Genomic DNA, 17,468 nt, shown 5'->3' on the forward strand with positions numbered 1-17,468 from the left:
TCCAGTGTTCTTGGAATTATAGTTAGGAAAGCTCCAAGATTCCTCCAAGATTATTGAGGAATCTGAATGTTTTTAATTCTATTATTATGTGCTTGGTTTATTTAAAGATGAAATTAGTTAATTGTTATGGACCAGGATACTAAGTCTCTAATATGGCCATTTATATATGTTGAAGTTTTCCTAAATGAGTGTTAGTTTATTTTATACATAATCATTTGAAAATTAGCAAAATTGGTTTTCCTCTGTATCTCTTTCTACTTAATTTAGAATGGGTCCCAGAGGAATTGTCAGATAATTGATTGGTTGACCTACATGTGCAGTTGAGGGAGTTTTAAAGATTCTTTTCTGCTTACCACAAGGAAAATCTCCTGAGATTCAGAGCTTTAGACACAAGCAGTCATTTAATTTATCTTCCAGTTTTAAATGTCACATAAAGTTCAAAAAACAGATTATTGAGCCATTAAACTAAGGTCTAAGATGTTTTATCTTCCTAATGGGATAACACAGAGAATCTGGTTTGGAGTTTGATCTATAACCTTGTATAACATGCTTTAAATTTTTGTTTAGGCAGTTTGGAAGGGCTTTCTTTTGCGAAAGAAACTGACAACAGCTCTAGAGGCTATTAAGAATGAAGAATCTGAAGAAGAATACGAAGAAATAGATTTAGAAGATTTTACATTTGATGAAGTAAGTGCCAACTACAACATATAGATATTGGTCTTAAAATATTTTAGTATACTATTTTGGAGCTAAACCTTTTTCTAAGGTTTTCATCCTTTTAACACTGTGTTATAGATTTTTTTTCAAGTTGCACTTGAAAAAGTATGCTTCTAATTTTTTAACATCTTCATTTATGATACAAGCTTGTACAGTGTGTAAATGTGGTCATGGAATATTTACAAGAATTTGTGTGTATTCTTCAACCAGATTTACACAATGTTTTATCAATTATTCTTCATTAAATATAACTCTGAGCTTATTTATGCCCTGTTCAACAAATTTTAGTAGCTCTTTGTGGCCTAGCAAAATGAGGACAGCCGCCTTAAATTGTTATTCAAGTATTCAACAATAAGACAGCAAACTCTACAGACATATTTACCACTTCCCACCTGTGGCGTCCACATGCTCTAACCACATTGAGCACCTTCTTACTGTACCTTTTACGTCCTTAGTCTTGCTTATTCTGTTTCCTCTTCTCTAGACAGTTAAACCCACATAACTACCACTAAGATTAAGGTAGAGGACATATGACTATCCCCAGAAGACTTCTCATGCCTTCATAGTATTCATACCTCCATCATCATCAGATTAGTTTTGCCTATTTCTGAACTTCCAAATAAGTGGAATCATCCAGTATGTACTCTTTTTTCATATAATATTATGTCTGTGAGATATACCTATGTGGTTGAGTGTAGCTGTATATATACCATTCTTTTCAATATACTACTTTTAATCTATGATTTGAATATACCAATTTTTAAAAGTCTGTTCTACTTTTGGTGGATTATTTGTCACCGAGTTATTTCTAGTGTTGCCTATTATGACTAAAGACGCTATGAACATTTTTTTTTAATAAATTTATTTATTTATTTTTGGCTGCGTTGGGTCTTCATTGCTGTGCGCGGGTTTTCTCTACTTGCGTCAAGTGGGGGCTACTCTTTGCTGTGGTGCGCGGGCTTCTCACTGCGGTGGCTTCTCGTCGCAGAGCACAGGCTCTAGGTGTGCGGGCTTCAGTAGTTGCAGCACGTGGGCTCAGGTAGTTGTGACTCACAGGCTCTAGAGTGCAGGCTCAGTCATTGTGGTGCAAGGGCATAGTTGCTCTGAGGCATGTCGGATTTTCCCAGACCAGGGATCGAACCCGTGTCCCCTGCAGTGGCAGGCGGATTCTTAACCACTGCGCCACCAGGGAAGGCCAGCTATGAACATTCTTGTACATGCTTTTTGATGTGCATGTTCACATTTCTTTTGGGAACTGAATTTCTCAGTCATAACATTAACCTATATTTAGTAGCTAGCGCCTAACAGTATTCCAAAGTGATTGTATCAATTTACCGTCCTATCAGCAGGATATGAGAGTTTCAGAGGAGATTTATCCTCACCAACACTTTGTATTTTCATGTCTTTTTTCCCCCCAATCCAGTAGGTTTGTAGTGGTATCTAGTTGTTTTAATTTCCATTTCTCTCATAACTAATACTGTTGAATACGTTTTCATATGCTTACTGGCCATTTGGATATCTACTTTTATGACATGATCAAATGTTTGTGCTTTCTTTTAAACTTTAATTTTATTTATTTTTTTATACAGCAGATTCTTATTAGTCATCAATTTTATACACATCAGTGTATACATGTCAATCCCAACCGCCCAATTCATCACACCACCACTCCGCCCCCCTCTCCCACCACTTTCCCTTGGTGTCCCTTGGTGTCCATATGTTTGTTCTCTGCATCTCTGTCTCAAATTCTGCCCTGCAAACTGGTTCATCTGTATCATTTTTCTAGGTTCCACATATATGCGTTAATATACGATACTTGTTTTTCTCTTTCTGACTTACTTCATTCTGTATGACAATCTCTAGATTCATCCACATCTCTACAAATGACTCAATTTCATTCCTTTTAATGGCTGAGTAACACTCCATCATATATATGTACCACGTCTTCTTTATCCATTCATCTGTCGATGGACATTTAGGTTGTTTCCATGTCCTGGCTATTGTAAATAGTGCTGCAATGAACATAGGAGTGCATGTGTCTTTTTGAATTACGGTTTTCTCTGGGTATATGCCCAGTAGTGGGATTGTTGGGTCATATGGTAATTCTACTTTTAGTTTTTTAAGGAACCTCCATACTGTTCTCCGTAGCGGCTGTATCAGTTTACATTCTCACCAACAGTGCAAGAGGGTTCCCTTTTCTTCATACCCTCTCCAGCATTTCTTCTTTGTAGATTTTTTGATGATCCCCATTCGAACTGGTGTGAGGTGATTCCTCATTGTAGTTTTGATTTGCATTTCTCTAATAATTAGTGATGTTGAGCATCTATTCAGGTGCTTCTTGACCATCTGTATGTCTTCTTTGGAGAAATGTCTACTTAGGTCTTCTGCCCATTTTTGGATTGGGTTGTTTGTTTCTTTAATTTTCAGCTGCATGAGCTGTTTATATATTTTGGAGATTAATCCTTTGTCCGTTGATTCATTTGCAAATATTTTCTCCCATTCTGAGGGCTGTCTTTTCGTCTTGTTTATGGTTTCCTGTGCTGTGCAAAAGCTTTTAAGTTTCATTAGGTCCCATTTGTTTATTTTTGTTTTTATTTCCATTAATCTAGGAGGTGGATCAAAAAAGATCTTGCTGTGATTTATGTCAAAGAGTGTTCTTCCTAAGTTTTCCTCTAAGAATTTTATAGTGTCCGAACTTATATTTAGGTCTCTAATCCATTTTGAGTTTATTTTTGTGTATGGTGTTAGGGAGTGTTCTAATTCCACTCTTTCACATGTAGCTGTCCAGTTCTCCCAGCACCACTTATTGAAGAGACTGTCTTTTCTCCATTGTATATCCTTGCTTCCTTTGTCATAGATTAGTTGACCATAGGTGCATGGGTTTATCTCTGGGCTTTCTATCTTGTTCCAATGATCTATGTTTCTGCTTTTGTGCCAGTACCATATTGTCTTGATTACTGTAGCTTTGTAGTATAGTCTGAAGTCAGGGACTCTGATTCCTCCTGCTCCATTTTTTTTCCCTGAAGACTGCTTTGGCTATTCAGGGTCTTTTGTGTCTCCAAACAAATTTTAAGATTTTTTTGTTCTACTTCTGTAAAAAAATGCCATTGGTAATTTGATAGGCATTGCATTGAATCTGTAGATTGCTTTGGGTAGTATAGTTAATTTCACAATATTGATTCTTCCAATCCAAGAACATGGTATATCTCTCCATCTGTTGGTATCATCTTTAATTTCTTTCATCAGTGTTTTATAGTTTTCTGCATACAGGTCTTTTGTCTCCCTAGGTAGGTTTATTCCTAGATATTTCATTCTTTTTGTTGCAGTGATAAATGGGAGTGTTTCCTTAATTTCTCCTTCAGATTTTTCATCATTACTGTATAGGAATGCAAGAGATTTCTATGCATTAATTTTGTATCCTGCACCCAAATTCATTGTTTAGCTCTAGTAGTTTTCTGGTGGCACCTTTAGGATTCTCTATGTATAGTATCATGTCGTCTGCAAAGAGTGACAGTTTTACTTCTTCTTTTCCAGTTTTTGTTCCTTTTATTTCTTTATCTTCTCTGATTGCCATGGCTAGGACTTCCAAAACTGTGTTGAATAATAGTGGTAAGAGTGGATATCCTTGTCTTCTTCCTGATCTTAGAGGAAATGCTTTCAGTTTTTCACTGTTGAGAATGATGTTTGCTGTTGGTTTGTCATGTATGGCCTTTATTATGTTGAGGTAGGTTCCCTCTATGCCCACTTTCTGGAGAGTTTTTATCATAAATTGGTGTTGAATTTTGTCAAAAGCTTTTTCTGCATCTATTGAGATGATCATATGGTTTTTCTTCTTCAATTTGTTAATATGGTGTATCACATTGATTGATTGGTATATATTGAAGAATCCTTGCATCCCTGGGATAAATCCCACTTGAACATGGTGTATGATCCTTTTAATGTGTTGTTGAATTCTATTTGCTAGTATTTTGTTGAGGATTTTTGCATCTATATTCATCAGTGATATTGGTATGTAATTTTCTTTTTTTGTAGTCTTTGTCTGGTTTTGGTATCAGGGTGATGGTGGCCTCATAGAATGAGTTTGGGAGTGTTCCTTCCTCTGCAGTTTTTTGGAAGAGTTTGAGATGGATGGGTGTTAGCTCTTCTCTAAATGTTTGATAGAATGTACCTGTGAAGCCATCTGGTCCTGGACTTTTGTTTGTTGGAAGATTTTTCATAACAGTTTCAATTTCATTACTTGTGATCGGTCTGTTCAAATTTTCTATTTCTTCCTGGTTCAGTCTTGGAAGGTTATACCTTTCTAAGCATTTGTCCATTTCTTCCAGGTTGTCCATTTTATTGGCTTAGAGTTGCTTGTAGTAGTCTCATAGGATGCTTTGTATTTCTGTGGTGTCTGTTGTAACTTCTCCTTTTTCATTTCTAATTTTGGTTTGAGTCCTCTCACTCTTTTTCTTCATGAGTCTGGCTAATGGTTTATTAATTATTGTTTATCTTCTCAAAGAACCAGCTTTTAGTTTTATTGATCTTTGCTATTGTTTTCTTTGTTTCTATTTCATTTATTTCTGCTCTGATCTTTATGATTTCTTTCCTTCTGCTAACTTTGGGTTTTGTTTTTTCTTCTTTCACTAATTCCATTAGGTGTAAGGTTAGATTGTTTATTTGAAGTTTTTCTTGTTTATTGAGGTAGGCTTGTATAGCTCTAAACTTCCCTCTTAGGACTGCTTTTGCTGCATCCCATAGGTTTTGGATCGTCGTGTTTTCATTTTCACTTGTCTCTACGAATGTTTTGATTTCCTCTTTGATTTCTTCAGTGATCTCTTGATTATTTAGTAACGTATTGTTTAGCCTCCTTGTGTTTGTGGTTTTTACGTTTTTTTTCCCTGTAATTGAGTTCTAATCTCATAGCGTTGTGGTCGGAAAAGATGCTTGATATGATTTCGATTTTCTTAAATTTACTGAGGCTTGATATGTGACCCAAGATATGATCTATCCTGGAGAATGTTCTGTGCGCACTTGAGAAGAAAGTGTAATCTGCTGTTTTTGGATGGAATGTTCTATAAATATCAATTAAATCTATCTGGTCTATTGTTTCATTTAAAGCTTCTGTTTCCTTATTTATTTTCATTTTGGATGATCTTTCCATTGGTGTAAGTGAGGTGTTAAAGTCCCCCACTATTATTGTGTTACTGTCGATTTCCTCTTTTATAGCTGTTAGCAGTTGCCTTATGTATTGAGGTGCTCCTTTGTTGGGTGCATATATTCTTATAATTGTTATATCTTCATCTTGGATTGGTCCCTTGATCATTATGTAGTATCCTTCCTTGTCTCTTGTAACATTCTTTATCTTAAATTCTATTTTCTCTGATATGAGTATTGCTACTCCAGCTTTCTTTTGATTTCCATTTGCATGGAATATCTTTTTCCATCCCCTCACTTTCAGTCATATGTGTCCCTAGGTCTGAAATGGGTCTTGTAGACAACATATATATGGGTCTTGTTTTTTTATCCATTCAGCAAGTGTGTGTCTTTTCGTTGGAGCATTTAATCCATTTACGTTAAGGTAATTATCGATATGTATGGTCCTATGACCATTTTCTTAATTGTTATGGGGTTTTTTTGTAGGTCCTTTTCTTCTTCTGTTTTTCCCACTTAGATAAATTCCTTTAGCATTTGTTGTAGAGCTGGTTTGGTGGTGCTGAATTCTCTTAGCTTTTGCTTGTCTGTAAAGCTTTTAATTTCTCCATTGAATCTGAATGAGATCCTTGCTGGGTAGAGTAATCTTGGTTGTAGGTTCCTCCCTTTCATCACTTTAAGTATATCATGCCACTCCCTTATGGCTTGTAGAGTTTCTGCTGAGAAATCGGCTGTTAACCTTATGGGAGTTCCCTTGTATGTTACTTTTCATTTTTCCTTTGCTGCTTTCAATAATTTTTCTTTGGCTTTAATTTTTGCCAATTTGATTACTGTGTGTCTCGATGTGTTTCTCCTTGGTTTTATTCTGTATGGGACTCGCTGCGCTTCCTGGACTTGGGTGGCTCTTTCCTTTCCCATGTTCGGGGAGTTTTCGACTGTAATCTCTTCAAGTATTTTCTCTGGTCCTTTCTCTCTCTCTTCTCCTTCTGGGACCCCTATAATGTGAATGTAGTTGTGTTTAATGTTGTCCCAGAGGTCTCTTAGGCTGTCTTCATCTCTTTTCATTCTTTTTTCTTTATTCTGTTCCGCAGCAGTGAATTTCACCATTCTGTCTTCCAGGTCACTTTTCCGTTCTTCTGCCTCAGTTATTCTGCTATTGTATTGTATTGTATTGTTATTGTATTGTTCATCTCTGTTTGTTTGTTCTTTAATTCTTCTAGATCTTTGTTAAACATTTCTTACATTTTCTTGATCCTTGCCTCCATTCTTTTTCTGAGGTTCTGGATCATCTTCACTATCATTATTCTGAATTCTTTTTCTGGAAGGTTGCCTATCTCCACTTCATTATGTTGTTTATCTGGGGTTTTATCTTGTACCTTAATCTGGTACATAGCCCTCTGCCTTTTCATCTTGTCTATCTTTTTGTGAATGTGGTCTTTGTTCCACAGGTTTCAGGATTGTAGTTCTTCTTGCTTTTGCTGTCTGCCCTCTGGTGGATGAGGCCATCTAAGAGGCTTGTGTAAGTTTCCTGATGAGAGGGACTGGTCGTTTGTGCATTTTTATGTAGGGTTGTACATCTCTTTTCTTATTGGCTTGTAGGAGTGCTCTATATAATCTAAATACCTCTCTGTTTTCCCGTGCAAATATATTCCCTAAATTCTGGGGTTTCCCTTTTTTTCTCTCTCTTTATGGTTTAGTTTTATGAACAGAATGTTTCTGTTTTAAATTAAAAACAAAATTTTTTAGTTGTGACATATAAGATATCTTTGCTTACTCAGGTCATTAACATATTCTAGAAACTTTATTATCTTAACTTTCAGCATTTAAGTCTGTGGTGCATCTGGAATTAAATTTTGCCTGCAGTGTGAATAAGGGATCAACTTCCCTCCAAACATACACATTTGGTTATTTTGTTGACCCACAACCATTTGTTATTTAGACCATACTTTTCACAATGGATTACAGTGGAGGCCTTTATTTAAATTCAGGAAATTCTGTGCATGGGTTCTCTTAATTTTTCTCATCATTCTGTTGTTTATTCTTATATCACTATTTCAATTTCTGTATAATTTATAATAAATTTTGTTATCTAGTCTAATAAGAGCTCCAACTTTGTTCTTCTTCAAGAAAGAACTGCTATTGCTACCGTTGATCCATTTCATTAATGTACAAATTTTAGAACCATCCTGTCAGTTTGCACAATGAATGTTAGTATTTTCTCTAAGATTGCAAGAAGTCTGTAAATCAATTTGGGAGAACTGATATTTTTAGAATATTACATTTTTAAATTCATAGAATATCTAGAACATAGAATATCTCATTTATTTAAGCCACTTAAAATCTCTGCCCATAAGAGCAGAGATTTTTTTTTTCTTGTGCCTCTTATTTATTTTTCTTGCTTTATTGTCCTGACTACTACCTTCAGTAAAATGTTAAATAATGGTGATTTTAGCAGTCATCTTTTGCTAGCTCCTGGTCTCAGGCTGAAAGCTTTCCATGATGAAGTCAGATGTTTAATGCATGTTTCTTGTAGAAACTCTATATTTGATTGAGTTACCCTCCTTAGTATCTTCTTACCTTTCTAAAAGTTTAATATGATGATGATGTTGATGATTCTATATATGATTTGGATTTTATCAGATACTTTTTATACCTATAACATTGATTTTTAAAAATTAAACCTTGTATTCCTAGAATAAACCAACTTAACTATAATACATTATCTTTTTATATATCTCTGAATTTGATCTGCTGATATTTTGGTTAGGATTTTTGCATTTATATTCTAGAAGAAGCTGTGCCCATATATTTTCTTTCTTGTAAAACTCTTCAGATTTTTTTATCAAGGTTGTGTTGACCTTATATTTGATTAGGAAGTGTTTCCTATGTTTGATGTAAGATTGGAAGAGTTTGATGTAAGATTGATGTTATTTGTTTCTTAACAATTTGTCTTAGCACATAATCTATTTGGGATAATATTACATGTGCACTTGAAAGAAATGTGCATTTTGCAGGTGTTATGGTTACTAAAATCTCAGTTACTTCAAGCTTGTTAATTGTGTTTTAAAGAATCCTTATTTTTAGTGATTTGGGGAGTTTTCTATCAGTTATTGACAGAAGAATGCTAAAATCTCTTCTTAAGATTGTGGGTTTCTCTAAATCAGTTTTTAGTTCTGTCAAATTTGGCCTCATACTTTGAGGATATGTTATTAGGGTATACATGTTTAGAATAGTTAAGTCATTGTATTACTGACACTTTTATAATGATAAAATTTCACTCTTTAACTCTAATTTCCCTCTTTAACTAATTGCCTTATTGGCCATTCCCTCTGATATTTTCATACTTACAGCAACTTTCTTTTGACTGGTAATTTTATAATATATATTTTCCTAACCATTCCCATTAAACATCTCTGTTGCTTTTATATTGAAACTGTGACTCTTATACGAGTATACAGTTGGATTTTGCTTACTTTTATATTCCATTTTGATTTTTTATTAATATATTCAGACTTTAAATTTATTTCAATTGAGAGTATAATTAGGTTTATATATTTCATCTTTCTGTTTATGTTCCATTTGTCCTGTTAGTTCTGTGTTCCTTTTCTGCTTCTTTTTACCTTTTTTTCCCCTTTAATCAGGTATTTTTGTTTTTCCTTTTTTTCTCACATTAGCTTGTTAATTTATGGTTACCTCTTTCTATGCACTTCATTCCTTCCTGCATTATTATGCTTCCATCATTTTCTTTTACCTTAAGGACTTTCTTTAATATATATTTTAGTTCAGGTCAGTTTTTGATTGCTTGAAAATTTCTTTCACTTAAAACTTTGAAGGATATCTTCTTTAGATATAGAATTCCAGGTAGGCTTTTGGTGTTTGAAGATGCCATATTTATTATCTTCTGGCTTTCATAGATTCTATTGAAAAGTCAGTAATAAGTCTTATTTTTTCTTCTTTGAAGATACTTCTTTCCAACTCTTACTCCCCAGACTACTTTTAAGGTTTATTTCCTGTATTTGTTTTTCAGCCTGGGTGTGGTTTTCTTTGTATGTACTCTGCTTGGAGTGGGGGAGGTTATGTGGCTTCTTGAATCTGTGTTATGTCTTTCATCAGTTTTGGAAATTGCTTGGCCAGAGGTATTTCAAATATTTAATCTTTTTCATTATCTCTCTTCTCTGAGGTAAAGTAGGTCCAAAAACACATATGTTAGAATCCCTTACCATTTCTCATGTGTCTCTTAGACTCTTTTCTGAATTGTTTTCTTTTTTTACTTCTGTTTTAATTTGCATGTTTCCTACTGACCCATCTTGTAGTTCACTAATCATCTCTTTTATCTAATCATTTTAGCCTATCTATTAAATTCCTAATTTCAGTTATTCTGTTTTTTAGTTCTGGAGTTTCTACTTGATTATTTGTTGTAAATTCTAGTTATATATTGAAGTTTTCTATCATTTCCTGTATTTTCTTGAACATACTGAGTATGGTATATTCAAAGTTTTCTCGGTTAATTGCAACATCTGGATCACTTGTAGGTTTATTTCTATTGACAATTTATCTCTTGTATTGGGTTGACCAAAAAGTGCTTTCGGTTTTTAAGTAAAAATAAAGGACACATTTTTCATTTTCACCGAGAACTTTATTGAACAACGTATTCATCCTTTTGTTCCACTACCTTCTACCATTTTTCAGGCAACTTTATAATTCCATCTACCCAAAACTTTTTATCTTTTTGAGCAAAGAACTGTTCCAGGTGCCTTTTACAGTCTTCCAGGGAATTAAAATTTTTTCCATTAAGAGAATTTTGTAAAGACTGAAATAAATGGAAATGCAAAGGTGCAATGTCTGGTGAATACGGCAGATGAATCAGAACTTCCCAGCCAAGCTGTAACAGTTTTTGCCTGGTCTTCAAAGAAATATGTGGTCTCACATCATTCTGATGGAAGATTATGCATTTGGTCTAATTAATCATCTGGTTTTTTTTGAAACGAGCTCATAATAGAAGACTCCCTTCCAATTCCATCATATACGTAACATCACCTTCTTTGGATGAAGACCGGCCTTTGGTGTGGTTGGTGGTAGTTCATTTTGCATGCCCCACAATCTCTTCCCTTCCACATTATTATACAGTATCCACTTTTCATCACCTGACACAATTTGTTTTAAAAATGGACCAGTTTAAGTAGAGAATCGCATGCAGAAAAATGGTCAAGAAGGTATTTTTTATTTAACTTACGTGGAACCCAAACATCAATGCTATTAACATAACCAAGCTGGTGCAAATGATTTTAAACGCTTGATTTGGATATTTTGAGTTTGTTGGCCATCTCTCACATGGTATAACATTGATTGTCCTCAATTAATGTCTCGATTTGATTGCTATCAACTTAACTGGTCTATCCAACCATGGAGCATCACCCAGGGAGAAATCTCCAGCACGAAACTTCACAAACCACTTTTGACACATTTGATCAGTCACAAAACCTTCTCCATACACTACACAAATCTTTTTTTGCATTTCAGTTGTGTTTTTACCTTTCTTTAAATAAAGCATAATATGCCAAAAATGTTGTTTTTTTCTCCATCTTCAATATTAAATGGCTACACAAAAATTCACCAATTTTGATTTTTTTTTCTTTAATGCACGCTGAAATGACAGCTGTCACAATACAATCTAACAAAATAGTTTTGAATGAAGTTAAGACAACTAAGCACTACTAGAGCCATCTTATGGAATAAAACGAACAAACCTTTTGGCCAACCCAATATTTTGAGTCAGCCAATTCTCTTTATTAGCATTTAGTCATTGATTAAGTATCAGACATATATGTAAAAAGTATAAAGGCACTGGAAGATGTTTTATTTCTCTAAAGAGGATTTAATTTTGTTCTGACAGGCAGATATTGTATAGACAGAGATCCTTTTGAGGCTTATTTTTAAGCTTTGTTAGGGCTGGTCTGTTTCTGGTTTCTCTTAGGGTTGAGCCAATATAATGTTTAAACTGAGAATGGGATATTTACCAGATTACCTTCATCTTGTTTTTTCCTGAATTCTAATCCCTTTCTCCATAGCATCAAATGACTAAAGAAATTTCTTTTTAGCTTTTTAGCACACCAGCTATTGCTATTGCACTTTGAGTCTAGGTATCTCTCCAACACACATGCTACTTGGAATTTGCAAACATATGAAGGGTTTATTTTATACATGACTTTGAGCTCACATTTCAGTGGTTCTCTCCTCTCAGGGATCTTGGTCCTTCAATCCTAACTGCCTTGGCATCCCTACACTTTAACCTCTGTCTCTTCATTCCAGTGAAACTGCTACAAGTAGGCCTTAGATTTCTGCTTGGCTTCTCTTTCCTGTTAATAAAATGGGGAATTTCCCTGAGGGAAAATGTGGCAGGAAATACAGGGTTCACATCCGCATGAGACTCTACTCTTTGGGATCTTAGCTTTTTAAGTCTTGAGTACCTTCAGCTCCTTTTTTTTTTTTTTTTTTTTTTTGGCGGGGGGATATGTGGGCCTCTCACTGTTGTGGCCTCTCCCGTTGCAGAGCACAGGTTCCAGACGCGCAGGCTCAGCAGCCATGGCTCACGGGCCCAGCCGCTCCGCGGCATGTGGGATATTCCCGGACTGGGGCACGAACCCTTGTCCCCTGCATCGGCAGGCGGACTCTCAACCACTGCGCCACCAGGGAAGCCCTCAGCTCCTTTTTTAATCCAATATTTATAGTTGTTCTCAGGCGAATCTTAATTCTAGTTAAAGCTATACCAGAATAAAATGTCCAAAATGAAATGTTTATAAATATTTCAAGTCAGTGATTATTTTAAGTGTTTCAGACATTATTCTCACCACAGTGAACAAAAGAGATAAAATCTCTGACCTCAGTGACCTTACATTCACTTAAGGTGACAGACAGTGAATAAATATATATACAGAATACTAGAAGATATTGAAAATTGCTATAAAAATTTTTATAAGGAAGATTAAGAGATAGAGCATAGAATCTGATTGGACTATCATGGGAGGCCTACATGAGGTGAAATATTTTTATAGAGATGTGAAAATAAAGTGAAGGGATAGCCATTGGGTAATATGGTGCGGGGCTAAGTGGAGGGCAAGTATGGAAGCCTTGAAACAGGAACTTTTTTAGTATACTAAAGAAACAGAATGTTTACAGTAAGTAGAACTGATTAGTTGTGGAGAATAGCCAGAGATAGGGAAGAAACAGAGAAATGGTCAGGGAACAGTTCACATAAAGCCTGTGATATGAAGTCAAGAACTTTGAATTTTATTTCAAATGTGATAGAACATTATTATTGGGTTTTGAGCAAGGGAGTTAAATGTATTATTTGTTTTAAATGGATGAATTTGCTTGTAATACAGAGATTATAGTTTAGGGGAGCTAAGAATTAAAACTAAATACCAATTAAGAAGGTATTATTACTTTGCCTTCCTTTGACATATTTTTTACTCCCTTTTTTATGGCCATCACTTCATTTTAAAATCATCTTACAACTTCAGATGACATAATCAAATTACAAAAGTGTCCCTATATTTTTTGTTCTTTCTTTCTCTTACTTTCATCTTTACAACTGTAAGACATATCTAACCAGGACTTCCCTTTTATCACTTATTTAGGTCATAACAATAGTTGCCTTTGGTATAGTCTATACTTTTCTTTAAGATTTATCACAAGAGAGTTGTAGTGATATACATGTATTCAAACTTATATTTTCCTTCCCAGCCAACAAATACTGAATGTTTACAGTATGGTAGGTACTGTACTTGGTGCTAGGGTAGGTACATTGACAGACATAACATGACCCCAAGTTTAGGAGATGTCAGAAATATATTTGAATATTTTCAGCTATAAAAGAAGTAAATATAAAATTGTCTTAATGAATTAGCCTCAAACAAAAAGCCCGGATCAATCTGCCATGAAGTCTTTATATTGGTTTGTTGCCTCTCTGAAATGTGTTTTCATTTTACAGATGGTTAACCAAGAGGACACTGATAACGAAGGTCAATTTGTTTTAGTTTTTATTAAGCATAGTTTACCTTAATTTTTTAAGTGCCAAGAAATGTGAGGGATCTGAGATTGTATCCTGCGTGCAGTCTAACAAGTTAGGCTGCCACACTTTCATGGATGCTGGCAGAAGAAATGAGACATTTATTACTTGTCACATCAGGCAGCAGAAGCCTCATGTTTTTATGTATTCCCTTTGCCCCCAGGTTCCATAGGCAGGAATTCCCCCTTAGGAATCTGGAAGCTTAGGAAACCCTATATTTTATAAAAGGCTGCTAGCAAACCTGTTCATCCTGTGCTCCAGGGGAAGTAGTTATTTTCTTATACCAGACAGCAAATAAATTTTGCCTTCTGCTCCAGAAGGAATCACTCAAAGACTATATCTTCCAAGTCTGTTAGCTATATTAACATCCTTGGAAAGATAGTCCAGAACAAAAGATGTCATAAGTCATGAAGAAATGTTAGAGACCTATGGAAAATTATCTCCCAACAATATGTACCCTTCATGTGTACATGGCAAATTTTCCCACAAGTACCCACTCCAGTGGCTACTCTGAATAATCTGACAGGGGCTAGGACAAAATCCATTAGGTTATCCTCATGATGCATTTAATGAAGGATACTATCAATACCCCAGGCGTTTCCTCTTTAAGTTTCTGTATTGACCTTCCCACTAGACTTGAGGCTTTAATCCAGGTACAGCTGGAAGTATTAGCTATTACAGACTCTTTTTGGGCCCGCAAGGAGGAAGTCAAAGGCAGTTCTGCCATCTAAAACAACCCTGGCCAGTGAATTGAAGCTGACTTGAATGCTTTCCAGGACCATAATGGTGTTTCCTTAAATGTTTGAAGGTGATCTATGAGCAGGACACCTTCCAGGTGGCATCTGTCTGCCCCATAGGATGACTGAGAATGGGAGTGGGGAAAACATCCAGGCTGCACCCTGAGGATGTGTCAATCACGCTGGCCTGAGACATCCTATTAGGGAAAGGAAATATGTTTCATGCCCAGGAATGATCAGGAGAGAATCCAGAGTTGTCAAAATAGGACTGTATTATCCTCCATGTATTTTTTCATAATCATTACCTAGGAAGTAGCTGCAAGAGTATGATCCCTTTCTGGGGGCAGCCACATTAACTGATCAAATTGCCTTATTTAGGTATGTGGACAGAAGGAAGTGAGAGTGGTGAAGTCAGACTATTGTTGAGTACCTTTTGTGATAAAAGGCACATAACTGTCAGGCTCCAGTGGTTCAGAAAACTGAAAACTTACACAGACAAATTTCAAGGGCCACAGTTATATGGCCAAACTTAGCTGATAGATAACCTGAAGATGTATCAAAAGTTGAGAATGGAGGAGAGGGTTTAGAAGGTGAGATTTGAGATTCATAATGGGCCAAATTTCCAAACCGTAAGGATTCTGAGGTGCTACAAAAGTTATCAAGAAGTGTTAGAAAGAATTCTTTTGAAAATGGCATGAGGCAGCTTGGGTAGAAGAGGAGAAAAGTATTAGGGCTCAGAGTTGGGGATGGTGAAGAATAAAAATGAGACCAAGACATGGCTTTTAGAATTTCTAAGACCTGTTCAACTCTAACTAACTTGTGGCTTACAGCAAATCTGATTCTAGTTTCATATGTCAAATGAAAGGATTATATTAGTTGGTATGAAAAATTTTGTACATACATATGCAAATAAACACGAATGTTATTCCTGGCTCTTCTGATAGCCTTATTTCCTAGTCTCTCAAAGTTGGATTATAGGATGATAATTTCTTCTCTGATAAAAAGTCAAATATATGTTTATCTGTTCAAATGTTCAATTGTGAATACACAGTTACAAATTTATCTAAGTTCAAGTTTATTTTTAATGTGTAAGTAAATTTGATAATAGTCTTCTAATAAACAGAAAGCTTTCCAAATTCTCAGTTGTAAGTTAACAGAAGGTTTTCTCAAGCAATAATTGAAATTTGTATAAATGTCCAGTAGTAAGCATGATATATTAATATACATTTTTTTAAACAGTAGTATATTTATAATCTTGGCCAATTTCTCCTGACATTTTGAGATTTTTTTTCCTCAACATACTAGGTACTGCCAAATATAGTTGATATTAATAAGCTTGAACTCATATAAATCAGTAGTCTTGGTAACATTTTTGGTTGAGATTTTGTAATTACTGAAAGTATCTTTAGCATTTTATATTAAACCTCCTATTTATGTCTCTAGAAATTTCCAAGAGACAGTGGTTCTGGAATCAGCTAACACAACATTGTAAAGCAACTATACTCCAAAAAAAATTAATTAAAAAAAAAAGAATTGTTCTGGAATCTAACAAAAGTTTGTGACCTTATATTGAAAACCAAGAAAAAGTATTTTCAAAGTTTTCTGCACTTTTAGATATCAATTTAAAGAACTAATTTTTTTCCTCAAACTTCATGTAGCTTTTCCAAGGAAGAAACCTCCATCATCATCTTTATGATACAGCAAAGAAATCACTGTGCTTTGTGGGACCTTGTCCTGCTGCAGAAAGAAAACAGCTGGAGTCCCAGAGAGTATAAAAAGAGGTGGTTTGGCAGGTGTTTAAGAAAAAAAAAGTTGTTTGTTTATATAAAAACTAGTGCATAAGTCAGACTCCTTGCCTGGCATTACTAGTCCTTTTCCACAGTCACTCCTCAGATAGCATATTACTTTTAAAATTTCTCTTCGGGGCTTCCCTGGTGGCGCAGTGGTTGGGAGTCTGCCTGCCGGTGCAGGGGGCGCGGGTTCGTGCCCCGGCCCAGGAGGATCCCACGTGCCATGGAGCGGCTGGGCCCGTGAGTCGTGGCCGCTGAGCCTGCGTGTCCGGGGCCTGTGCTCCGCAGCGGTAGGGGCCACAGCAGTGAGAGGCCCGCGTACCACAAAAAAAAAAAAAAAAAAAAATTCTCTTCCAATTTTTTCATTGTGGGAAAGTACACATAACATAAAATTTACCATCTTTACCATTTCTAAGTGTGCATTCAGTGGTATTAAGTATATTCATAAAGTTGTGCTACCGTCACCACCATGCATATCCAGAACTCTTATCTTACAAAACTGAAACTATATACCTGTTAAACAATAACCCTTCATTCTCCCTTAATATCCTAATGTTATAAACACCTTAATTTGCATTTACACCAGCTTAACTTCAGTAGCATCCATGAATTATTCTCCTTTATAGCTACATCTCCACCCCTTTCAGTTGTTGATGTCACAAAATTGCATCTTTATACATTGTGTGCTCCAAACATAGACTAATAATTTCTCTAAATAGACTAGTATTTTAAATCATGTGGAGTTACAAACCAAACTTTCAATAATACTAGCTTTTAAACTGAGAATTGTTTGTTTTTAAATGTATTAGTATCTTAAAAAGTGGAGTGAACTAACTGTTGTTACAATAATATTAGCTTTTATAATTTCCCATGTAGTTACTGAGATCTTTATTTCTTCATATGCCTTTTAATTGCTGCCTAGTATCCTGCCACTTCAACCTGCAGAACTCTCTTTAGCATTATTTTCAGGCCAGATCTAATAGTAATGAATTCTCTCAGCTTTTGTTTATCTGGGAGTGTCTT

At 35.3% G+C, this 17,468-nt stretch overlaps 1 protein-coding gene across 1 annotated transcript in view; it reads left to right on the plus strand.

Annotated features, from left to right (window-relative positions):
- Nucleotides 1-17,468, plus strand: part of LRRIQ1 (leucine rich repeats and IQ motif containing 1) — a 173,931-nt gene that overhangs the window by 90,516 nt on the left and 65,947 nt on the right. Inside the window, exon 17 of the mRNA XM_060023871.1 lies at nt 568-687. Within this exon, the coding sequence (XP_059879854.1) occupies nt 568-687 (120 nt within the window). The remainder of the gene's footprint in view (nt 1-567; nt 688-17,468) is intronic.

Source organism: Delphinus delphis, chromosome 11 (assembly GCF_949987515.2).
Source record: "Delphinus delphis chromosome 11, mDelDel1.2, whole genome shotgun sequence".
Classification (NCBI taxonomy): Eukaryota; Metazoa; Chordata; class Mammalia; order Artiodactyla; family Delphinidae; genus Delphinus; species Delphinus delphis.